The following is a 25,769-nucleotide window of genomic DNA, read 5'->3' as shown; positions in this document are numbered from 1 at the left end:
CTGCTAACTACAGTGTTTATATAGCGCTTTAGCACTAGCTTCTGCTAACTACAGAGTTCATATAGCGCTTTAGCATTAGCTTCTGCTAACTACAGAGTTTATATAGCATTTTAGCATTAGTTTCTGCTAACTAGTGTTTATATAGCGCTTTAGCATTAGCTTCTGCTAACTAGTTTATATAGCGCTTTAGCATTAGCTTCTGCTAACTAGTTTATATAGCGCTTTAGCATTAGCTTCTGCTAACTACAGAGTTCATATAGCGCTTTAGCATTAGCTTCTGCTAGCTACAGAGTTTATATAGTGCTTTAGGGTTAGCTGCAACTAACTTTGTAGTTAGAGGTGCACAGCTCTGTCCTTACATATAAATATGACACAACCATTAATTAAAATGGGAAAGACCAGAGAACATGCCGTTAAAGTATGGTAGCTGTGTGCTGATCTTTTGGGTCGCTCTGTAGCTACAGGTCCGATGCTAAAGTCAAACTAACACGTTTTGAACAGATGAAACCGTGGCAATGATGCTTGGTGGAGATGCAGGTTTGTTTTGGAACCAAAGGAGGATCCACAGACTTCATCTTCTCCTTCAGGCTTGAAAGAGAGACCAGGACACACTGCAGGGACTACGCTTCATATTTTTTCATTATTTTTTTCTTTCATACAACACAAATATCGTCACATTGCAAACAGACATCTAAACTCCTAGCAACAGAGACGACACTCCCACTTTTTCATAAATAAGCCTGCCTCCTGTCCCTATTATACTCTTATATGGCTATCAGGATGTTTTACATAAAAATCTGTTGGGCTCTGCCAGAAAACTGAAAATGGGTCAGGATGATGATCCAAAACATCTGACCAAACCAACAGAGAAAATGCTCACCGACCACAAAATCAACTTTAAGACCTCAGACGTAAATCCTGTTCAAACCTGTGGGCTGAGATGAAGAAGAGAAAGGATTTAGAGAGGAGCAGTTACCTTAGTGAAAAGGTTTGGTGCCGTCTATCTGCTATTTTTATCTAAAAAAAAGGCAAAACTCCTGAAATATAAACACAATCAGAAAGAGTCAAACTGACACGGAGCCGAAGAAATGAGCTGCTTCCGAGTTACTGTGGTCGCAACCTTCATATGCTAACACAGAAATGTGCTTCTAACCCAGAGAAAATGGCTGCATATCATTATTCTAACACTATTATTTTAGTCTCAGAGTTGAACTTGTGAGGCCTTGTTGGTCAAATCCAGTCTGCCTTCCAAATCCAATATAAAGGGAATTATTCCCCAAATTCCTGCATACAGTCTAACCTGCACATAACCTCGCTTCCTCAGCTTGGATTCATTTGAGGCTTGAGTTCTGGATTGAGGGGTGAGCGGCCGAGGATTTGGCATGGGCAGGACCTGTGTAAGGAGCTTCAGACGAGCTTTGTCAGACGTGAGAGAAGTGACAGGGAGGAAGGTTACTGCAAACGGGGCCGGAGGTTTTCAGCTTCCTACAACGCAGCTCAGTTAAAACAGGAAAAAGGAGAATTTAATTAGAGATGCACCAATCAGACAAATCAGAAATTATCTGATTCGCTCCGATAGGCGAGCAGAAAATCACACATTGAGAAATCCCATTTTCTACCACAAAACTACCAGATTCTAACATTTATTGCCTCAAATGCAACAGCATATTATTCCTTTAGTGAACGCTTGATTATTTGTGGCAAAGGATGCAGCTGCAGCTAAAATAATAATTTCAATAATGTAAAGAAATCAGTCCTTTCTGCTCCACTAACACCAACACAGTGGAGGGAAGGTCTAGTGACTGATTTATTAATTAAATGATTAATAACTGGAAAGCAAAAGATGATTAATGGGATGTATTTTTACAGAATATCTTGTGGCAGCTGGAACTGCCACCAGAGGTATTTTGGGTAAAACATGTTTACAGGCAAAGATGTTTTTTCATCATAAATTTATATTTGTATAGATTTGGCTTAATTACTGCTCTGAGTTTGTTGTTCTTTTAGCAAATGCTCTTTTTCGATAAATGATTAATCACAATTAACAATGATTAATCTTATTAAACGCGACTGATCTAAAATCCAATTAATCGTTTCAGCTCTAGTTAAAGTATTGATTATTTTTAACTAATTTAGCCCTTTGAAGGTCATGAGGTCAGACATCAAAGCCTCTGAATGTGTTGTTCTGTCAGCTAATAGTCTGTTTTTGGGTCTGTTGGCTCCAGTTAACGATTAATCCATGACTAAATTAGCTGACAATTATTTCAATAATCGATTCATCACGATTAATCATGATGAATCCAATTAATCGTTTCAGCCCTAATTGAAACATTGATTATTTTTATTATTATATTCAAGTTAACAATTAATTGATTGGTAAATTATTTGAGTCCAATTCAATGCAACTAATCATGATTGATCCAATTAATCATAATTAATGCATTTAATCACAAATAATTGTGATTAATCACGATTAATCGTTTCAGCCCTTATTGACATACTGATTATTTTGAGCTATTTTGGACACTTAACCTTCTATGAGATGTATTCCTTTGAAAAATAAAAATCATCCCGACAGGCCTCAAGGAAAAATAAAATCGTTGAATTATTGGTGCATCTTTAATTACCTCAAATGATCAGGATTCATTTCTGACTGATCCCCTTTTTTTAAATCACGTCGGTTCACCTTCTTAGTAAAAGATGAGGAGCTGAGAATAGAAAAATCAGCAGGGAGGACAGTGGTGTGTGTGTGTGTGTGTGTGTGTGTGTGTGTGTGTGTGTGTGTGTGTGTGTGTGTGTGTGTGTGTGTNGTGTGTGTGTGTGTGTGTGTGTGTGTGTGTGTGTGTGTGTGTGTGTGTGTGTGTGTGTGTGTGTGCGTGTGTACATGAAGTGGGGGAGGTGGGGCTGAGATTCACCTTGATTAAGTACGCCGGCTGTCTTTGAAGTGTTTGGAGCCCAGCACGGCCAGCGCACAGCCAACCGTAAGCCTTCCAGCAGAAATCGAGGCTGACCTCCCCACCAAATCATAACCATATGAACGTAAGAATTTCCACCGTAGCAGAATGCCTTCGCCCCCCGCCCGCCGCCTCCGCCCGTCCATCTCCCAGGGTGAGGCATTAAGTCGTGATAACAGAAAACAGGTTCTGAGAGCAGGAAGGTGATGGAGGGCGGACGGGAGGACGTTACGGGGTTACAACTGTGCCGTACGGAGGAGACGGAGGGATTCTGTCCAAAAGAACGCTGCTGCTGCTGCACAGAAACGGACTGCCTAAAATGGAAGTTTCTCAGGCGGGCGGATCAGGAGATACGGCGACCTTCACGGCTGACAAAGTGTGAGACGAGAAATGTGGGGAGTTTACGGGGTGAAAAAAAAAAAAGATGACAGAAATTCACAGAAATGTGGCTCTGGCTCAATAAATACCCATCTAAACCACAACAGAGACGCCAAGTTTTACCTTCACCGAGGCCCACCTGCAAGTGGAAATGGTTTCCTGTCCTACACAAACACTCTTGTACCCTAATCCACGTAATTACACCCAATATTCCACATGTGTAAGTACACATGTACAACATTACAGTTAAAATTTAGGGGGGGAGAAAAGGGCTGCAGACCCTCCTGCAGCACCACCCCTTTCCTCTGCATGTCTGCACTGCAAAAACAAAATCCTGCCAGGTAAGATCCAGCTCCTACTGCAAATATCTTAGCACACGCCACGTTTTCAGCAAGAAAATTATCTTGTTTTAAGTCAATAATTCCTTAATAGTGGTGAAAAAGTGGCAGATTATTTCACTTATAAAGTGTTTTGTAATTGTTCATAACTTAAAATATTTTTTCTAATAAATAAAAATATTTCTACACTGCAAAAACACAAAATCCTGCCAAGTATTTCTGGTGTAAATATCTTAGTACAAGTGAAACCAGCTTAAACGTGTCTTTTTAGCAAGAAACAGGATCTTGTTTTAAGTAAATAATTCATTAATATTGATGAAAAGGTTCAACTTTAATATTATTTCACTGGAAACATGTTTTGTAATAAGGGAAATAATCTGGGAGAACTTTTTCATCAATATTAAGAAAATATAGACAAAACAAGTCACTATATAAAGCTGAAAACTAGAAACTAGATTAAAAATACTTGGTAAGGTTTTCAGTTTTTGCAGTGTAAAAAAGCACCAGATCCACTGCCAATTTTTTATTTATTTTTTTGCATGTAAGAAGAAATTTTTGCCATTAGTGAAAAATCTGCCAGCAGAACCAGAACAAGCTGATCTATGTGGCAGAAAGTTACTTGTAGGTCAGTTTTGTTTTATTTCAAGTGTAATAAGATATTTGAAGTGGAAAATCAGCTGGTAGGATTTGTGTTTTTGCAGTGCGCCTGCAGAAACAACACAGCAGAGAAAAGCAGATAAATCAGAAAACGTGAGTGTCATTAACCTAAAGCAGATCTCAAACAAAGCCCCCGTCTGCGAAGCGTCGAATAGATGAGTGTGATTTCGCGGCTGCCTGTGCGCCTTGGATAAGCATTCCTGCGAGTGTGTGTGCAATTAGGGCTTAGGTCTGTTTGTGTGTGTACAGTATGTTCGTGTGTGTGTGTGTGTGTGTGTGTGTGTGTGTGCGGCGGCGGCGGTGGGGGCCGTTAGCGGTTCCATCTGGGCCTCCTGGAAGCCGCGTGGAGTCAGAAAAACCGCATCTCATAAAAGGAGAGGCAGCCCAATGTTCTACAAGGACAGAACATTACTGAGAATGTCGCTCAGGAAAGCCTGGGCCCCGGCCCACATGTTGGCTCTCGGCTCGCGCTCTTATTACTCCGCTCTGCGAGGGATAAGAGAGAGGAAGACAAAATAGCTGGTGAGGAGTGTGGGAGACAGTAGCTGAGACAGAGAGACTCGCACTGATTGCTATTCCATCTGTCAGCGCGCAGCAGAGGAGTGAGCGGTGACAAGCTCAGGAGTCGGGCATCTGGTGCACGTTGGCCGAGGGGCTTTCTGGAAACAGCCAGCGAGACCAAGAGGAGGAGGAGGAGGAGATGAAGGSCGAGGGGTTGCACCAGAGTGAAAGGAGAGAAGGATTATCTTGATCTAACCAGCAGAATATAACAAAAATAGAGAAGTTTTGAGGTAAAAACGAACACCGCACTGCAAAAACACAAAATCCTACCAAGTTTTTTTGTCCAGTGAAAATCCTGAAATAAGACCAAACTAACTTAGCAGCAGGACAGAAGATCCTGTTTTAAGTCAATAATCCCTTAATATTTATAACAATTTGTAGCTCAACAGGCTGATTATGTCACTTCAAACATGGACAAATGTCTTTTTATACGTTAAATAATCTGCCAGTGGAACTAGTAACTTTTCATTAATATTCAAGAAGCTTTGACTTAAATCACGCTTTTATTTCTTGCTTTTAAGTTAGTTTTATTTTATTTCATGAGATATTTGCATTAGAAACTAGATAAAAATACTTGGTAAGATTTTGTCTTTTTGCAGTGTCGTTTTAAGTGACCTGCCAGTGGAACTAATAATTTCAAAATCAATATTATGGAATCATTGACTTACATTAAGCTCTTCCTTCTTGCTGAACAGTTACTTGCAGGTTAGTTTTGTCTTATTTCAAGCGTAATAATATATTTGCATTAGAAACTAATTCTTTGTGTTTTTGCAGTGCGCCGTCTGGGCTGCCAGCTTTTATTTATACGACCTGATTGCAAAGCGATGCTAACTGACTAGCTGCCAACAGGAAGATCGATACTTTCTCTGGCTCAGTATCTGAGAAAAGGTTGGGATTTTCCTGACTGGGGATGTGTGGAGCCATCATAAGCTGTGTATTTTCTGTTGTGAAATAAATAAATCAATAAACAATGAAATTTTGGGTACATTTAATTGTGAAACTTAAATATGGTTTTGCTTTTGAAATAAAATAAATCGTAATTGGTGCTACTAGAACCAGGATATTAGCTTATTTTTTCCACTGCTTAGTCCAGTTTGTTGCCATATTGACAGCAGTGTAACTGTTTTATGAAATTAAATTTTCATGAGTTTTTCTGTTATTTTAAAATTAACGCCGGGACTTTAATGTGTTAATTTGGATTTTTTTTTATTACATTGTCCCAAGCGGAACCTTTGTATCCACGCGTTTCTGGTACACCCATAAATCTGACGCACAAGCAGCATTCGCTAACGGGTACGGGTAACGAAGCTCAGGCTCACTGGGCCTTAGTTTCTACTTCCAAACCCGATCCGGGTTGGAGTAGACCGCTGTTGTGTTCAAGTTGTGCTAAAAGCAGTTAGCTTACCAGCGACGCTCTTCAAGTTAAATTAGCATCCAAATGCTAAACATGTAGCAGCAGCACACATGCTAAAGCTAATGTCAGCGTCCACAGTCCATATTTCTAAAGAAGCCCCAGGAAGAGTCGCGGCTTCCTGAATCTTTGCACCAATCTGATGGCTGGAAAACCTGAAAAACTGAAAAAAATAAATCTCTCTGTTGTTGAGCTCATATGTCTATTTATTCAGTAATTTAGCAGCAAAAAGGATTTTTGAATTCAAAAGGTTGCTTATTTTGTTTAAACATGGTTTTAAATTCAGATTGATTGTAAATAATCAATTACAGAAACTGCAATTACACTGCAAAAACTGAAAATTTTATGAAGTTTTATTGGCCTAGTTTCTAGTGTAAATATCTTGGTACACTTGAAATTAAGCACAACTTTTCTGCAAGAAAGAGAGGTTTGTTTTAAGCCAATTATTCCTTAATGATTAAAAAGTGCAAGTTCCACTGAAATTATTTTCATTTATAACTAAATATTTTTCTCACATTATAAGTGAAATAATCTGCCAGAGGAACTAGAATTTGTTCATCAATACTAAGGAATTATTGACTTAAAACAAGCTAACATATGTTGCAAAATAGTTACTTTTGAGTTTGTACACTTTAAATAAGACAAGACTAAGACATTTGCAGTAGAAAATAGACTAAACATACTTTGTGTTTTTGCAGTGTAAATCCATTAAAATTTTAATCAGGTCCCACCATTAGAAGTAACATTTGAATTTGAAATCAGTTTAGATTTTTTTTCAGCCCAAACTTGTTCCAGATTGTCTGAACAGAGAATTACAGGTAAGATACTAACTGCTCACAGAACCCCGTCTTCATGCATAGTTTTATTTTGTGAATGGCAGGATGATCTGCAGGTTGTTCTGACCTCGGTTGGCCAGCGAAGCTGCAATGATTGAGATGGAAGAAGGTGAGGCAGAACGGATGTGAGGAAGCAGCAAACAAGCTCTGGCTGCAGCGTGGGGGTAGCTGGCGTACGTCTTTGGCGCGCGGGTAACTGCCATAAGGCTGCGGCGTGCGCGTAGCTGACGTACGTCTGCGGCGCGCGTGTAGCTGGCGTACATCTGAGGTTTGTCTCAGTTTCCTTTTACACATTTGGCCAAGTTAGACAACTTAGTGTTTTCATGACTTTCAGTTTCTTTATTATACATTCGCTGTTTTACTCCTAATTGAACTTTCTGAAGAAATTAAAGTTGTTTTTACATATTTGACCAGTTTGTGTAGCTATTGGTGTATTATGTGAGCTAACAAACTACGATTCTTCATAAATATTTACTCTAAGTTAATATACTAAGGTATTTGGAGTAGAAAGTATATCAACAATATAATTCATTACTTGATTTAAAAAGTTTTCTTTTAAGTTGTAAACAGTTGTGAAACCCTGTTGGCTTGTTTAGTGATTTTGTGTTTGTTTAAAAACGTTTTAAGCCAATTCAGCGTGTTTTTCTGTATCAGATCGGTATCGGCCGACACTAAACCTCAGATATCGATACTAGAATCGGTATCAGCAGCGAACAAAGTGAGCTTTCCAGCTCATATCCTGAATCACCATTTAAAAAAAACAGAATTCCTGCACCGATTTACCAATTCATCACCAAACATCGTCGCCTGACATCATTATTAAAAGCAAAACTTATCATCTGCACAGCCGCTCTCCTCATTTTATCTCTCATTTAGCGCGGCGGTGAGGAACACACCCTGACACAAAGCGAGGCCCGGAAGCTCGGGGAAGATGATTGAATTTCACAGCTACTCCCAGGCTAATGGGGCCGAGCAGCGAGCGCTTACTGTCCTGAAGTGACTGGCTGCTCGTCTGCGGCCGTGGCGCCTTTGAAGCCCGTCTGAGCAGATCGGGAGGATTTAGGCAGCGGTGTGACACGAGGCTGAGCAACGCTGCTCCCACCAGCTGACTATTAGATCCAGCTGATAAAAACACAACTCGCCCAGTAGCTTAAACCCGGCTGGAAAATGGAGCCGCTCTGGGAAAACACTACAAGTTACAACGCATTCATAAAGGATTCACAGATAGTTCACCAGCTGGCTGTGGCCTAAGCTGTAAATGTGAAGTGGTTAGTGTACAACCACTGCAAAAACTCAAAATCTTATCAAGTAACTTTGGTAGTTTCTAGTGCAAATATCCCATTTCACTTCAATTAAGACAAAGCTAACAAGAAATAGGAGCTTGTTTTAAGTCAATAATCCCTTTAACCTTATGAAAAAGTGCTAATTATCAGTGAAAATAATCTACCAGTTGAACAAGTACTTCTTTTTATTTATTTTACTTTTTATGTAAATGTCTCATTTACATAAAACAACAAATAACCTAAAAACATTGATGATACAATCTAAATTACCTAAATATTAACCTAAATAAATGTTTACTTTACAAATTAATAGCACAATGATGAGTCAAATATGAAGACTGAATTAATGTTTTTAACTATTACTGATAAAATATTAGTCTTTATGACATAATTAGAAGCTTATTTAGCTTCTAAATAAGCTTCAGTTGGCAATTGTTGGTATTGCTAACTGAGTTTGTCTTTAAATTGTGTACATTATTGTGTTGATTTTCAATTAAATTATTATTTAAAGTTAAAACCATGCCAGCTCTATGCAGAAAGACCCCAGATTTAAACCCTATGCTATGTTATGTTATGTTAATGTAAAGGAATGAGTTGTGAAGCCGTTTCCACCTCCAGCCCAGCCTGCGCTCACCATACTGTTCCACTTACATTCTTGGAAGCCTAGACCTTACATGCATTGAGATAAGCACACTTACTCACACTCAGATTTACACACATAGGGCTAACCACATGCACATGTTCAGTCACTGTTAACTAATTCATTCAGGAACACTTTGGTTTGGGTTTCAACACCAAAACCTCTGCACCGTTGATTGAGAAACGTGCCTGTCTGCAATTATCTGGGAGGGACGAGTGGAAGGAGGGATGGTTGGATGGATGGGGAGAGGAAACACACTACAGTGGTTTTATAGTTTGCTGGCGTGACATTTTTCTCCACTTTGGTTTTTTTTCTCTCTCTCCTTTCCTTTTTTTCAGGGTGAGGGGCACACTGGAGTGTTTGTGGGGCAGGAAAACGGGGGGCGAACCGAGGCGGGAGTAACAGCGGGGAAAACGTTGGGAAAATGGGGCTGAAGTGGCCTAGATTGTCACTGCCACGCTTTCGATCGATTCCTCTCAGAAAAGCCGCGCCGGTCGGAGAAATTTGTGGGCTGTGTTTAGTGAAAAAGTGAAGGTGATAGTGATCACTGGTGTGGACTTATTCTCCACTTTCAGAAATGGCTGAAAATTGTCAGCAAGGGCTCCATTTTGGAGTAAGTACGCCTTGATAGCAGTGTGTGGCAGCCACCGACCTGCAGTATGTAGCCCCTAACGTAGTCTCTGAGGGTCCAGCCCAGGCCGTGCAGGATGTGCAGAACCTCCTCCTGCTTGAGCACGGAGAACAGGCGGTCCAGCAGGATCTTGAGCCTGACGGGAACCGCCTGGGTGCCGTACAGCATCAGGCTGCTGATGTCGAACACCACGTTGGACTGGACGATCTCCACCTGGGTCGGGTGGTACAGGTGCTGGGTGCTGAGCTTGTCCAGGGCTGCAAAGAGGAGCAGGCGAAAGAACAGGCGATGAACAGCGAATGCTAAGAGGTTAGCAGTGGTGGGCGCCGCTAACTAAACAATTAGCTAAGCTATTGTTAAAGTGTTATACCAAGACAGTATTTAGCAGAAACTAATGCTAAATGCTATAGCAAGACCATATTAAATGGAAGCTGATAAAGCGCTACACCGAGGTAATATTTAACCAAGACAGTATTTATCTACTAGAAGTTAATGCTAAAGTGCTATGCCAAAACGGAATTTAGCATAAGTTAATGCTAAAGGGCTATATCAATTTAGTGGAAGCTAACACTAAAGTGCTATATTAATGCTACAGCTCTTTTCCAAGGTATTATTTAGCATAAGCTAATGCTAAAGGGCTATATCAATTTAGTGGAAGCTAACACTAAAGTGCTATAAAAAGACAGTGTTTGGTAGGAGTTAATGCTACAGCTCTTTTCCAAGGTATTATTTAGCAGAAGCTAATGCTAAATCACTGCGCAAAGACAGTTAGCAAAAGCTAGGAGTGAAGCTTTAATAAAAGACAGTATTTAAGGAAAGAAATGCCAAAGCGCTGTACTTAGACAGCATTTAGAAGCTAAAAGCTTTAAATTCAACCATGTTGATATGGCACAACACGCAGGCTAATCACAGTGCGTCACAGTCTTCAACTGGGTCAAACTTTCTATTAAACACAGTTCATGAGGTGATTCTTTAGAACAAACCTTTCACTCATGGTTTCCGTTTTATAGTTGTTGAGTTCTGCTAACTCTGTTGCTGATTTTTCCAAATTGACGACACTAGCATAATTAAACTAGCGGTTTTGTTGTTTACTAGACTGTACTTCCACTGCAATGCATTCTGGGTACAGAATAAATGTAATTTACTACGTCACCGGCAGAGAGGAGGCAAAAAAAGTCATAAGTTTGAATTTTTACATGTATTTGTTTAATTTACACCCCTGGTTGTTTGTTCATCTGTATGCCTCATTTGATTGTTTGCCGTGTTCTCGTTACTTGCTCAATAAAGTTTCTTCAAAAAAATAAAAACTGAAAATAGAAACAGAGAGGAAACAGAACTGCTACATTCACCCACTTCAAAATAAGAGCATGAATATAAAAGTATAACTATTTAAAGAATTCTTAACAGTCAATAACTAAAACTTCAAAGTTAGCAAAAGTGCTAAAAGAGAAATTAGCTCTGCTATTAGCGTGTTAGCAGAAATGTGCCCACCACTGCTGGTCAGTATCTGCTATTCTGTTCATCCAATCCAACGTAGCGCCACGCCCAAGTCGTCTGCAGCCTGGAAGGCTTTCTTCAAGGTTTGTCATGGAGTTAGAGCTGATAACCTGCACAGCATGATGCTACATGGCTACGTGTCTGTGCTACTCCAGGTGAGACAAAGTTTTGCGTGAAGCTTCATTTTGTTCTCGTCTGACCAGAACACCATCTTCCACATTTAAATCATTTTACTCACTTAGCTGACTTTCTTGTAGAAAGGCGTAAATAAAAATGAACACCACATCTTTTTTTTTTTTACTTTTATTGAACCTTTACTGCACTGACACCCTGACAGTTTAGGTAAAGCATTATAAACTATTTTTGACCCAAACGCATGTAAAGAACAGTGATTTACGACCCGACTCTGATGTAAAAAAGCAGAGCGAACTCCAGCTGCAGGGCAGGTGGGCTCACATGTTGCTTTAGGTCCAGCAGATTTGTTATTAGCTCTACTGTGCAACCTCAGTCACCTCTTTCCATTCTCTGGCTGTCTGGGCGACACCTGTTTGACTCGTCCTCTTTGTCTCAGTTCTTCCTTTCTTCCTTTACTTCATCCTTCCCCCTCCCTCCTGCCTGTCTGGGTGACACCTGGTTGCGTCTCTCTCTCTCTCCCTCTCTGATCCTGGGACGAAGGCTTCGCCTGACAACAGCAGCGCAGCCAGACACGAACATAATAAAATATGAAGAACTACTTGTCAGAGTCCCTGCCAATGCCGACATGAAATGAAAAGCGGGGGAGAGAGGAGAGATGTGTGCCTGACAGCTCAGTTCAGAGGGAGAGATTAAAAAATAGTCAATGGGGTCCTGTGCGATCCGCTGAAGGCCTCGCAGCCTGTTCTTGTGCGGACCAGAGCCAAACAGGTGTTTTTTTTTAATCTCCCCCTCCTTCCTTCTTCGCTTTGTACTTTCTTTCCCTCTTCTCCCTTTTTTCTTCTCTTTTACCTGTGTAATAAAACGGATGAGGTGTGGTCTCTAACATTACTTTCTCCCCTGTAAAAATGTTTTTGTTGGGTTTTTTGCAAAACAACAATTAGAGAAAACAGAACGGGGGAAACAAAGGTGGAAAAGTTCTACAAAGTTTATTTATGACATAGAAACAGCTCAAAATACTCGCTGCAGAACAGAATTCATGCTTTTGGCATCTATGATAATTTTCCAAGCGGAGGATATGTATAGATATGAGGTCAGGACCTTGATGGCGCACTAATATTTATATATACAGCACAGCTTGGACATTGTCTTACCATGAGCTACCCAGCCGTGCTTGCACTGGTCACATGTCCGCAGGTGAATCTTTCCAGGCTGGAAACACTCGCATGTGCAGTTCACCAGTGTGCACCGAATGGCCTGCAGAAACACGAGAAACAAACCGGAGTTCAGTCACAGAACGAAATACAAGAAGAAACAAACCGGAGTTCAGTCACTGAACGAAATAAAAGAAACAAACCGGAGTTCAGTCACAGAACGAAATAAAAGAAGAAACAAACCGGAGTTCAGTCACGATGAAATAAAAGAAACAAACCTGAGTTCAGTCACAGAACGAANGATGAAATAAAAGAAACAAACCTGAGTTCAGTCACAGAACGAAATAAAAGAAGAAACAAACCGGAGTTCAGTCACGATGAAATAAAAGAAACAAAACTGAGTTCAGTCACTGAACGAAATAAAAGACGACAGGAAGGAGCCGATTTTCAGCTCCAATGAACACAAAGCAACACAAAAAAACGTCTCTTTTCCAGTCAGTGAATGCACCACTTCAGCATTAACAGATTAACAGAGAAGAAGTTGTAGCTGATGGAAGAAAACGTTTTCTTTACCAATGATGGGTTTGAAATGAAAAGGTGTCTGAAGGTTTAAATAAGATCTTTTTTTTTAATTCTCGCTGTCAGTGGATGAAAAATGGGAGTGAAGCTGATTTGGAAATGATGGAGTCTATAAACTCTTCAGGGAATCAAGACAGAGTCTAATGTTTACATGCTAACCTGTTAATAGTATGAATTACTGGTACAAAAAACAAGAAAAACCTTTAGAAAAACCTTTAACCTCCCTACTCTTTAAATATTCTCACGATTTTCTCCTCTTCATTTTTTCATTTTGTATGCGAGCTTTTCTTGTAGGGCTTAACTTTACTTTTGCACTGATGGCACAAAGTTTTTTAAATGACCTTAAGCTGTTTTCCACTTCAGGAATCCGAGTAAATCTTCATTTGCGCAGACGGAGCGTTCGCATAATGTTGCTCGAGATTAAGAGTCGCCGTGGTTTTTGAGATTAGCTAGAGATCAATTTATTCCTGCTCAACCACTGAACCAATAGGAAGGTGGAGACTTATTAACTTATGGGTCAATGTTTGCTACTGAAACAAAACGCAGATATCTAATAGTTTTGGGTTCAGAGTGCCAAATGAAAGCTTCCCCCTCTCAGATATTAAATTAGACACAGCTCTCTTCTTTATGCCACAATAAACATTTTGTCAGTTATAATTTGAATGTACATAAAAGCTGGTTGTTGTGGCTGTTCAAAATACAGAAACCTCAAAAGATAACAGTTTCCTGAAAGCAGAGGTGAATAGAAATGAAAAAGAGAATCTCGTGAAGCGGATTCTCAAACACAGTTTTTGCTGAAAACACACGCTGGCTGCGACTGAGGCTCCATTACTCAACACCGGAGCTGCACTTCATCTGACCTTGGAAAGCTTTTAGTACTGAAAGGTTAAGTGTCCAGACACGACCAGGGCATCTCAGTGCAACACATACACCATGTCAGCCGACGGCTACTCCACATAAACAAATCTTTAAACATGTTTCACAGGAGTCCACTTAAAAAAAATCTACATTTTCCTTAAATTAATTAAAAAACACCACAGCAGCTGCTTGCAAAGCAAACACAGTCCCCTCATCCAAATAAGTTCAGCAGCTGCAAGCTGCAAGTTTCATGACAACACAGAGCAAAAGAAATAAAAAACTTTAATCTTGATATCAGCTCATCATTTATTATATGTATTTTCTTTATCTTATCGAGATGAACTGATAAAATTTGCAGGATTTCTGCAGCTGAAGGAGAACATGTGCTGAACAAAACCAGAGCTCTGAAAACTCCTCCCTCTCTCTGCAGTCTTAAGGATTAGAGTTTAAGGATTTTTAAAAATTGTAATATGAAGGAAAATTAGTCTGTGTCTGTTTATTTTGACAGGAAAATCTAAACCGCCCGGTAGTTCGGACATCGGTCAGAGATAAAGAATCTGTGGCGAAACGTCTGCTGGCTCTCAAACCGAAACCTCGAGTATCAGCTGCTGGAGTTTTATGAATTTACAGCCTGAACTGTCTGCGCTATCGAGGCTTTCTCGCTGTTTGGTGTGGCAGCTTAGTGACAAAAGGTCGCAGTTTGTGGCCTTTATTTCTCAGTATCGGAGCCAATCAGCACTCCAGCTGCACAGATCAGAGCGCCGATCGATCAGCGAGGCGCTCCGAATATTTCTGCTCCTCGCTGCATGCGCACAAACTGAAGGGCACGTTCAGGTGTTCAACAGAAAGTCTGTGGATTAGCACCTTTTCCTGCAACATATAAAACCTCTAATCTACTAAGGGAGCGTAAAATCTATGAGAATCCCCACCTGCGCGCCTTGAGGTGTTACAAACCAGATTAGTTCCTGCAGGTGTCAAAGCGAACATGGGCTAATCCGAGATTAAACACAAAATTACACCACTTCCAGCCGCGTCGCCTCGCAGTTTGACACCGGATGACACTCGAGGCGGAGGTGATTTGAATTTACACCGTTTTTTTTAAGCTCTCCAGGTGCGAGGGAGGATTACGTGTCAGGTTTGCAGAACGTCGGCGACTGAAATCCAGGCTCTTAATGGGCTGACGGTTGCTTCCCTCAGCAGACCTGGCTGTGCACAGGCAATCACACGGCCGCAAATGTGAACATTTTTAGACATAAAAGGCCAACAGAAATGATCTGGCTTTATTTTCTCCAGCAGTTAGACTCTTTTTTACTTTGTTATAAAATATATTGATTAAAATAAATTATTTCTGCCACTTCTTGGTGTTAACTGGGTCAGAAAACCTCAAATCCACCAACTTCCCCTTCCGAATGTAAACTGTCACTGAAACTACTGTAAAAATTGCCGGAGTGTCCCTTTAGTTTACACTGAGAACTTGGATAATTGTAACCGCACCAAGAGTAAAAATATTTAAATTTAAAAATACTTTATAGATCCCAAAGGGAGATTAAATGTTATTGTAACTCATATTAATTAAAATTCTGCAGTTATTGTGGACAGTGACGGCTATTGGCAGTTTTTTGTTAATCTAGAAAAGAGACTAATTTTGAAAAATTGTAAAAAAATGTGGCTGACAATTAAAAGGTAAAAGACTTAAATGAAAATATGTTTATTGATGTGTAAAAGCGGCTGAAGCTACTTCAAATGTACTTGTTCAGGCCGAGTCGTTCAGTCCGATATTTAGCAAATAAAATTATTAACTTCTTTGATGAGATAAAATAAATGCATTTAGTAAAATTACACTGTAAAATTAGAGTTTTGGGTTAATAACTGTACACAAGAAAGGAGGTTTGTTTGCTAAAGATAGCATTAGCTTTTTACCTGCTAAGCAAGCTAGCACTAGCTACACTTTGACCAAACAATTTTTCATAAAGGTGACGTTTTACACAATGTTAAATATATTGGGTTGAAATTCTAAGTTTCTATTGTTAGAACAGAAGCTGGAAATCTTAACTAAAATTTAGGTAAAGAAATGGTCCCACTTTGTTGTGTTAAAGGAGTCTGCCACTTCACAGGCCGCCATTTTGAACGATTCAACAACCGGAAAATTAAATTATGACGGCTAATATAATTAACATCAGTGAGTTGCGTTAATGCTGCTCAATAACTTTAACCCCCTGTTTGGTTCGAAACCTAACCTGTGTCTGACTTTTACCTCATTGATGCGAGTCATAATTCTGCACCAGAAGAGGCCAGACGTCGTAAATCCGGACGTAAATTAGCTCGCTTTGTTTTTACTTGGCTTCCTTCACTTGTTATGATCTTGTGAAGATACTGTCGGCTTCCATTATTGAATAACTTTAAAATCGATCCACAGAGAGCCGCGTCCATTACAACAAGACCTGCTGGGTGAGCGTAGCCAGAGATTTTCAGCTCATAATTAAAAGAAATACTAACAAACACAGATTTAAGCAGTTATTAACACAAGTCGACGTTAAAAAGAATGCTATTATTTATGTTGAGTACATTAGTGACATAATTCTGCTGCACGAAGATGAAGACAAATCATATTATGAAATAAAAACTGTGTTCAGGCAATGGTTTGGCTTTCAACAACAGCCATAGTTGCTTAAACGGTCCTTTGGGAAAACCAGCTGCTCGCCCCGGTGGAGACAGGCTGTGCACAGCGTTTGCAATGTGGGGACTTTCTTTTCATGTATGAGAAACCACGGTGGGCAATATTTATATCAATAGACCATAAACAGCTGGATTATTTAACCAAAGCAATAACGTTTTGCAGCTGAAATGATGTTGCTTACCAGATGCTTTTTATTCAGTTTTTTTTTAGCTTTCACCCCACGTTAAACTCTGAGCGTTTTCTTTTTCCTTCTCTAAGGAGCTTTCTGTAAAACATCACGTTGTCACACGGTGCAGGCGTTTCGGATTAAGCGAGGATCGGTGGAAATAAAACAAATGGAAATATCAAATGCACCTCTGCTGTTTACAAGCTGAACTCTGACAGCTGATGAGATAGTTAAGGGGCGTCTAATACGGCAATTAGAGCATGCCACTGTCTGCGGGGCTGCTGCTGCTGTGACAAGGCGCCCTCTAATCACTGACTTATTACGCCGGCTTGCAGCACCTCTCATATCTGGCCCATTAAGCAGACAACAGCATTAAGAACAGCAATAAAGAAGCAGCAACCCCCCTTTAACTGAGTGGGTAATGATGGCAGAAAGGGTGAGGGAACAGACTGCTTGTTAGTTCTTACGATTAATTTGAGTCAAAGTTGTCAGACAGGAGTAACATAATAAAAATCTTTGCGATGGCATCAAAGCTTATAAAGACAAAACATTGGAAAGAAGGTTGGCAGGAAAAACAAGAAACTTGCTGTTAAAAAATGCTTTTTGTTCACTTGCTTACGTGATACGTATGCTGTATTAAATCACCACTAACAGATTAGCAGTTAGGCTAGTAGCGCTAGCATGTTAGCGCCAAAATGCTAAGAGATATTCTACTCTCAAAACGTCTTATACATAAGGCTGCTAATGAGATAACAAATATTATATGATCATAAATTTATGGGAACTATAGTAATGTGCTTGGCGGATGTTTTCAACCAGGAATTAAAAAATAAAATGGTGAAAAAGAGAGAAAAACAAACTAAATCATCAGCTAGCGGGCCAGCTAGCATGCTAGCACTGAAATACTATCACAGTAGAGAACTACTCTCAAAACGTCTTTTACATAAGACTGGATGATGAAATAACAAATGTCATATGATCATACCTTTATGGGAATGATATTCATGTGCTTGGTGGTTGAAGTTTTTCAACCAGGAATTATAGAATAAAATGGAAAAAAGAGAAAAACAAGAAACTGAATCATGATTCTGTATATTCTCACACTCTGTCTGATCCCACCACTACACTTGTACATATTTGTCACAGCAGGCAAAGAGGGGGGAGGAAGTTCGGCCAAATACTCCACATTAGTCACCGTACAAACGTCTCGCCAGCGTTTCCTTTCTGGCTCGGACCTAAAGAGGACGATGTTCAGCAAAAGCTGAAGAAATTCCCACAACGCTGCAGCAATTAGAACCAGACAACAGTCAACACTCACGCACAGCTGCTGCGGTGCCGCTGCAGTCAACAGCGTAGTCAAGTGTCATTTTTTTTTGCTTTTTCTTTTTCCTCTGCACTTATCTTACTCAACTCTCTGTGTGTGTCGCTGCAGGGTTTTGTTTAGCCAGAGGTTTGATGTTTCATGGATGTTTTGCTTGGCTCGCCGCCGCTGTCCCAGCCCCACTGTGTAAACACTGACAGCAGCGATGGCCAGCATCAGACTCTCGATTAAAACACTCTTAACGAGACAGATGGAGTGAAGAAGTTGAGCAAAGAGGAACAGCAGAAGGAGGTCCAAGGTCATTTTAAACAGTCTGCACATCTCAGCATCACAAATACAAAACCACAAAGAGACATGGAGAAATCTGTTCACGCCCCGGTGAAGATATTTAAGATTTCTGCGTTGATCTGGCCTTGTGGTTTGAATGATGACCCATTTTTTCAGATTTTTAGACAAAACATCCTGGTATTTCATGAAGGTTCATGAAGCCTGCAACAGAAACAGGCCCAAACCGTCGCCATGCGTCACAGAAGCTAAAGCGTGCTTTCACACTTCCTTTGTTTCACGCCAAACCCACTTGTAGATTTTGCTGATAAGAAGCTCATTTTTAGGTCCAATTAAGGCTGCATTCCCAACAGTCCTGTTTAATCCGCTGTAATCCGACTCCAGTCCGTTTATCTAGAAAGTCTGGTTCGTTTGGGGAGGTGTGAATGCGTAATCAAACTAACGCAGACCAAAGAGCGAATCGTGGCCCGCCTACAAACCTCGTCTCGGTTCGGTTGAAGTGAACTCTGGTGCAGCTCGAATGCATTGGTGAACACCAAGCGGATGGGAGACTGCTCCAAACGCAGGAAGTGAACTACAGCGCAGGGCATTCTGGGTAAATACAACCAAAACAAACGCTAACAAGACGAGCATTAGAGGGAGAAATGGCTTGTGTTCTTTTACCGAAGATAATAGAGAAATCCTACAACGCTAAAATATGACGCCACTCCATTTATGTGTCTTCTTCAGAGGTTTTCATGTTGTGTTTCTTGGTGCAGCGCCCCTACAGGCGAGGAGGGGGACAGCTTTTTCCAATTGGTTTGGATCATTTGATACAGCAGTGTGAAAGCGAACCTCAGTAAATAAAAATGCAACAAATGTTGCAATTTCTGAGTCTGCTGGACAATCAGGTGTGAAAACATCCTACAGGAGACCCCTTCTGCCACAGCATCACCATGACATTTAAATCCCCTTCAAGGCAAATAAAGTATTTTTGAAATTGACAAAAAATATTTGTTATATCACTTATGGATAAACTTCTTAGAAACACTTATTTATTAATGTGGAACTCTTTTCAAGATAAAATAAAACGATTGTTTCTAAACTTTCTAGTAAGAAAGGCCAACAACCTTTGTCAGGATCTGGATCTAAAACCCAACGATGGAATCTGCACAGGCTTCATGGAACAATAGCAGCCAGGCTGATCCTAAACCAATATCCTGTACAACTGAATTAGTGCCCTGACATCATTTTTTTAAGGCTGACACTGTAACTAAATGCCGCAGGAAACTGCTAAAACACCAGTTGCTCTGTTGGGTTCAGCCGAAGCCAACACACACCCAGCATCCAGCAGCTGTGTGTGTTGGTTCCTCCTCCCTTAATTGAAACCTTTAGCATGTTCAACACACAGCCACAGACCACATCTCTTGTTTGGTGAGTTAAGCAAAGCTGAGATTTAAATGAAAACCCCGTGTGTGCTTGTGTGTGTGCGTGTGTGTGTGTGAAAGAGAGAGAGAGAGAGCGAGCGGGGCTGCGCAGCATCGGCTTCAGATTTAAATTTGTCTCTGCTTAGGGTCACTGTAAAACACTGGGAGCATCTTGTCCTCTCTTCCACCCACAAGATATTATCTCATCCGTGAGCTAGCTGCCGAAATGCCGTCGACTTCCTGCCAGAAATGTGCGGCCAACGTGTGCAGGAAAAGAGGCGCGGCAGCTTTGCGTGTCATAAAAACGGACGGATCGGGGCTTCACGGCGTCCATATTGGAGCCAGGTGACAAATAAAACACGGGGAATAAAAAAAGTAGAAGTCTTTGAAGTGTGACGCAGCGCGCCGCAAAAGCACAAGGGAGCAAATGCCTCATGCCAGGACTGATCGTCGATTGTTTGACTTCCAGCTGAGTTTCCAAAAGAACCAAATAAACAATAATCACTTCAACTATGTTGGTTTTAAGCCTTTATTTCAGAAAGAAACAGGAAGTTTAACTGTAATCTCCGCAGCATCAGGGTTATTATAGTTTTGATTAAAATTTTTCATTGTGACTCTTTGTCTAATTCAGTAGGTTTTAATAAATTTTTAGAGTGTTTGCTAGTTTTTTACTAGTTAATATTAATTAAATATTATTTAGTTTTAGTTTTTCACACTTTGGTTAATTTTTAGCTCCAGAACTCAAAAAGGTCATTGGGTAACAAATACTCAACATTAATTTTGCTGGACAATAAATTGTCCCAAAAGTTATTGCGATAAACGATAATATTGTTGTTTTGAGACCATTTTTAAATAATATGCTGCTAATGGCATAATAATGTAAGAACACATTTGCAAAGATTAACAAACTTTAAATTCTATGGATCATTTAAGACCGGAACTGAAAGACGATCTAAAGATCCAAAATAAATAAACAAAACAACAAAAACACGACTTATGACGTCCGAAACAAGCAACAAAGGCTAAACGATAAATCACGCAAATGGAAAATATTGACCTCATTTATTTAAATTTATCATGTGATTAATTGATTTACTGGTTACCTATGAACAACCACCTGATGTCATTTTCTCCAAACTTTAGCCGTCGGCATTTAGGAGCCGCCAAGACGAGTGTGAGCGCCGTAATTTGTCGACAGCTGACGTAAACCGACTGTGTTTACGTCTGTGCTTATGTCGGGAAATAAAATCCAATAAATTTCACATCAGTTTGAAAAGGCTGATAAATAGATTCATAAACACAAAACAAAGCATATTTCATTTTCAGCGTGTTTCACGTTTTAAAAAGCACAATATATTTCTAGTTGGTAACACTTAATTTGAAGGGGGTGAATAAGACTGTCATAAACATGTCATAACACATGTTATGAACATGAATAAGCCTTCATGAATATTTATGACTGTTGTTAAAAAGCATCATTCGTTGAATTATGACACTTTTAATACCATGTTGACATTATTCAAAATGTCTTTGTTATGACAACTTGACATTAACCAAGAAAAATTATTACTGATATAAATCTGTTATAACAGTATTACTGATTGCACTTTAAAAATTAGGTAACTTTATGTTATTAAAGGTAAATTTTAAACAGTAATGATTTATTGGTTAATGTCAAGTTGTCATAACAAAGACATTTTGAATGTCAACTTTGTATTAAAAGTGTCATAATTTACTGAAATGATGCTTTATGACAACAGTCATAAATATTCATGAAGGCTTATTCATGTTTATAACAGGTGTTATGACATGTTCATGACAGTCTTATTCACCCCCTTCAAATAAAGTGTTACCTTATAGTTTTTCCCCATTAGCTGTGGTTTTAATTGATCTCCGTTAACAGAGCTGCTTTCTCGTCTCGGTCTTCGTTGTTTTGTTAGTTTCATCCTAACTTTGCGTCAGGCCGGTCCTCCCTGTCAGCTCCTGCTGCCAGAGGTCCTTGTCCTCCGTGCAGCTGTGCATCTGGGCTTTGACACGGGGCAGAGCCACCAGAGCTATGCTAATGGGAACCAAATGGGGCGTGAGCCCCCGGTGGATTACAGAAGGAGAAGAGAAGCATGTGTTTTCGTGTATTCATGCAAAGAACTCAAAGCCGCTCATTTTTGTTTCCTTCTTCTCCTTTTCTCATGTCAAACAAATGGGAGCAGCAGCATCTGCTGCCGCGAAGGCCCCGCAAACAGCAGACGACCTTTCTAGCTAATTTAAAGTCTTTCAGCAGATGCGGCTAAAACTGGACAAAGTGCACACAACCCACCCTGCAGCCAGAGGCTTTGGATTTCTCTACTGAGTGACTCCAAACTGGCGTGAAATTCAAAAGGGACAAAAGCAAAAATGCAGAGTGGAGAAACAACAAGGTGCATCTGAATCTCATTGTTCTGAGAACAATTTGTGTCTGTAAAATGTGAAACACCAGTTTCAGATGTTTGGCTGAGACTCTGAGCCTCGCTGCACTTTGCCTTCACCTGCTTTATTGAAAACAAAAACCTCCTTCTGGATCTGAACCTACGGCGTCCACAAGGGACAAAGACATTTTTCTCCCTTTTACACTCCGTCACAATAACGTTGGATTTGAAAGGCCTTTACATGTATGTTAATATTCATTTGTGAGATATATCTATTTGTCTTTTGGATACAAATTGAACACAAACTTATGTGCAAAATGCTGGAGGAAAAACTGGCCAAACATGAAGTTTCCATCTCTGATCTGAAACAGAAACTTTCTGCAAGCAGCAAAGAAGAAAAGCAAAAAATACGCCGACTATTTTAACCATTTTTGAGTTATTTCCACTTTGTAACGTCACCATTTTCACTCGTGTTGGTGGTATGATTGGTTAATAAGGGGCTGATATCATGAGCAGTTCACACAAACATGAACACAGTGAACAGATCGATTTTCAATCAGTTTCCTGAATCTGTAAACACGTTTTTGAACTGAGGCTCTTTAGAAATGTGCAGTTTTGATTTTATCATTAGCTGCGTTTTCAGTTAGAGGAAAATTGCACAAATTGGAATTACAAAAATAAATCTGCTGAAGTAACTTTTTAGCAAGACAAAGCAACTTGTTTTAAACCAATAACTTCTTAATATTGATGAAAAATCATTTGTTCCACGTATAATCTGCCAGTGGAACAAATGCTTTTCCATCAATGAGAAGGAATTGTTGACTTAAAACAAGTTAGTTTCGTCTTATTTCAAGTGTATTAAGATATCTGAACTTTAACTAGACCAATGATACTTGGTAAAATTTGGTGGTTTTGTAGTTTATAAGATTTATGACTATCTGACTTTTATTACACTGAGAAATAGGAGCTTGTTTTAAACCAATAATACCTTAATATTGATGAAAAAGTTCTAGTTCCACTGGCAGATTATTTCACTTATAACATGGAAAAAATGTTTTGCTATAAGTTAATAATCAGCCATTGGAAATAGTTGTTCTTAATCAATATTAAGGAATTAGAGACTTAAAATAAGCTCCCACATGTTGCTTAAAAGTTACTTAAAACGTAGTTTTGTATATATATTTCAAGTGTACCAAGATATTTCCTAGAAACTAGAGAAATAATGATCGGTAACATGGAGTGTTTTGACTAAATCTGTCACTTTTAACATGAGTTTCATTAGCGGTTGAGATCTGTGCTGGTTTTTTGGAGAGTTTTGATGCGTTTGGGATGGAAATTATCCGTCATATCTGGCAACCCCGGCCCCCAGCTTTGTGAAACGGTCACAGAGAGAGAGAGAGAGAGAGAGAGCGCACCGCCCCGTCGGCTCGTCCAGCCGGATCGGCCTGACTCACGTCTTGATGAACGCCTGTGCGTGCGCTGCTGGACAGTCACGCTTGTTTATGAAGTGGACGGATAAAACGACCCAGCTGGCTTTGATATTGTGAAACGGCGAGGAAGAGAGAGCGTGATACAACAACATCAGAACGCACAGGCCTGTGATCTCGCCATCACATGCCATGCTGTCGGATTGTTACCAGCACAGGTGGACAGATGCACCGCAGCGCCAGCTCTGGCTGAGCCGCCAGTTCAAATAGCAGCTCTGGCTGGACGGGCAGCGCATGCAAGGCCCCCCCGAGTCCCGGCCCCCGGCCCCCGAGTCCCCGCCCCCGGCTCTGCTCGGCTCACCTCAAAGCATTTCCCCAGGCAGACATCAAACCGCGCAGCCAGCGACAGACCTCTGGGTCTGCAGGCACAGAACCCGGTTCAAAGATGGGTGCTGGGGAATGCAGGGCAGGATGGGAGAGGAAGGATGGATGGAGGGAGAGGAGGAAGAGGAGGGAGTGAGGGAAGGAGGAGAAGGAGGGATGGGATCATGTTTGTAGGGGAGGTAGGATGAAGCAAACATAAATGTGCAAAAGGTGAGAGAAAATACACATTTTAAGATTTTACTTCACAAAATCTGAAAGCATTTTTTCATTAAATGAAGCGAAAGCTTGGTTACGAAATGGTAAATATTTAGTTTATGCTAATATTTATTTGGAAAATACTCACACCCTTAAATATTTAACTTTTTTTTCAAACTTACCAACTTTAAATGTCTTTCAGTAGATTTTAGAAAGCACGAAACATCACTGGTTCTTTTTAAAAATGATATGTCCCTAAATCTTCCTGGAAAGTTACTTTTCAGTTAGTTTTGTCTCGTTTTAAGAGTAAAAACACATTTACACTAAAAACTAGACTAAATATTTGATTTTCTGTTTTTGCGGTGTGAATACAAATGCACGCCACACTTTTCAGATCTTTATTGATAAAAGTTTAAAGTTTGTGGTTCCAACATGACAAAAAGGGGATCAGCTCATGTGAGAACACTGTTAAACAGAACATCGTTTTTAGGAACAGATTATGCTTAAAAACCTGATTTTAATAATCAATGCAAGTTTTCAATGCAAGTTTTTCCTGCAATATTTCAGCATCAAACGCCGTTACGACAGCATTAAGGATTTGTTATTGTTCTGCATAAACAGGTCAATTTATGGCTGCACGTTTTCATGGAGGGCTCTCTGTGGTTTGGACAAACACTTCCTTATCTGGGAGCTGTGGGGGCAGCGGAGGAAGGAAAACAGGGAGGCCATTGTCGTCGGTGGGTGTTAGATTTGCTCCGACCTTCGGCCTATCAGAGGAGCCAACAGCTGCAGATAAGGACACTCGCACTTGTTGGCCCACTGAAATATCTCCGGGTCCGATTCTTTTCTAGGGCTGAGTGAAGGCAGGCTGGTGGTAGTTCAGGGTTTTCATTGTAGGTTAGTTTGAATTTGTTGTGACTTGTTGTTTATGTAACACAGTTAGTTTTTAGAGTGCGTTTGCTGGCTTTTCTTAGTTGTGGTAGTTTTAGTTTTTTAGTTTTGGTTAATTTTCAGGTGCAGAAGGATTGTATTGTGATTATGAACACATCATGTTGGGAAATGAAGACTCGAAAATGTCTTCGATATTTGCTGAACTGACTCCGGCGTTTTCTCACAACTTTTCCTGTCGCCATTTTGCAGCGCCGCAGTTTGCTGACCGCTGATATAAACTGCGTATGTGGGGAAAAAATCTATTTCATATCAGTTCAAATGGCTAATAAACACATTTAAAAACACAAAAACAAAGGATATTAAATCTATAATTTCAGTGAGTTTTAGTTTCAAACAGCACAAGATATAGTTCCACTGAGCTGTAATTTTTCCACATTAATTCCTGTTTTTTATTTATTCCAGTGGAAAATTATCAAAAAAGTAGTTATTTTGTTAGTTTTAGTTAACTATAATAAACTTGGAAAGAAGAGGAAAAGAAGAGAGAAGGATTTATGGAAAAATAAAAAAAGAGCACTGCACCTTCCTATCCGACACAAACAGAAGATATTAGTCAGCATCCACAGCTGACTCCTCTGTGAGAGGGGACTTCATCACCGATGATAACACGCTCACACACACACACGCGCACACACACACACACACACAC

At 40.0% G+C, this 25,769-nt stretch overlaps 1 protein-coding gene across 6 annotated transcripts in view; it reads right to left on the bottom strand.

The window, feature by feature from the left end:
- Window positions 1-25,769, bottom strand: part of bnc2 (basonuclin zinc finger protein 2) — a 224,415-nt gene that overhangs the window by 49,545 nt on the left and 149,101 nt on the right. For 5 of the 6 annotated variants that reach the window (XM_008422785.2, XM_008422799.2, XM_008422814.2 and 2 more), the window contains 2 exons: window positions 12,473-12,575; window positions 9,711-9,946 (listed from right to left, as the gene is read on the bottom strand). In XM_008422785.2, the coding sequence (XP_008421007.1) occupies window positions 9,711-9,946; window positions 12,473-12,575 (339 nt within the window). Of the gene's footprint in view, window positions 1-9,710; window positions 9,947-10,672; window positions 10,790-12,472; window positions 12,576-25,769 lie in introns of those variants that run through there. The other variant, XM_008422806.2, reaches the window with a different exon arrangement.

Source organism: Poecilia reticulata, linkage group LG1 (assembly GCF_000633615.1).
Source record: "Poecilia reticulata strain Guanapo linkage group LG1, Guppy_female_1.0+MT, whole genome shotgun sequence".
In the NCBI taxonomy this organism is placed as follows: domain Eukaryota; kingdom Metazoa; phylum Chordata; class Actinopteri; order Cyprinodontiformes; family Poeciliidae; genus Poecilia; species Poecilia reticulata.
Note: the sequence above shows the minus strand (reverse complement) of the source record. Positions and strands in the feature narration are given on the sequence as shown.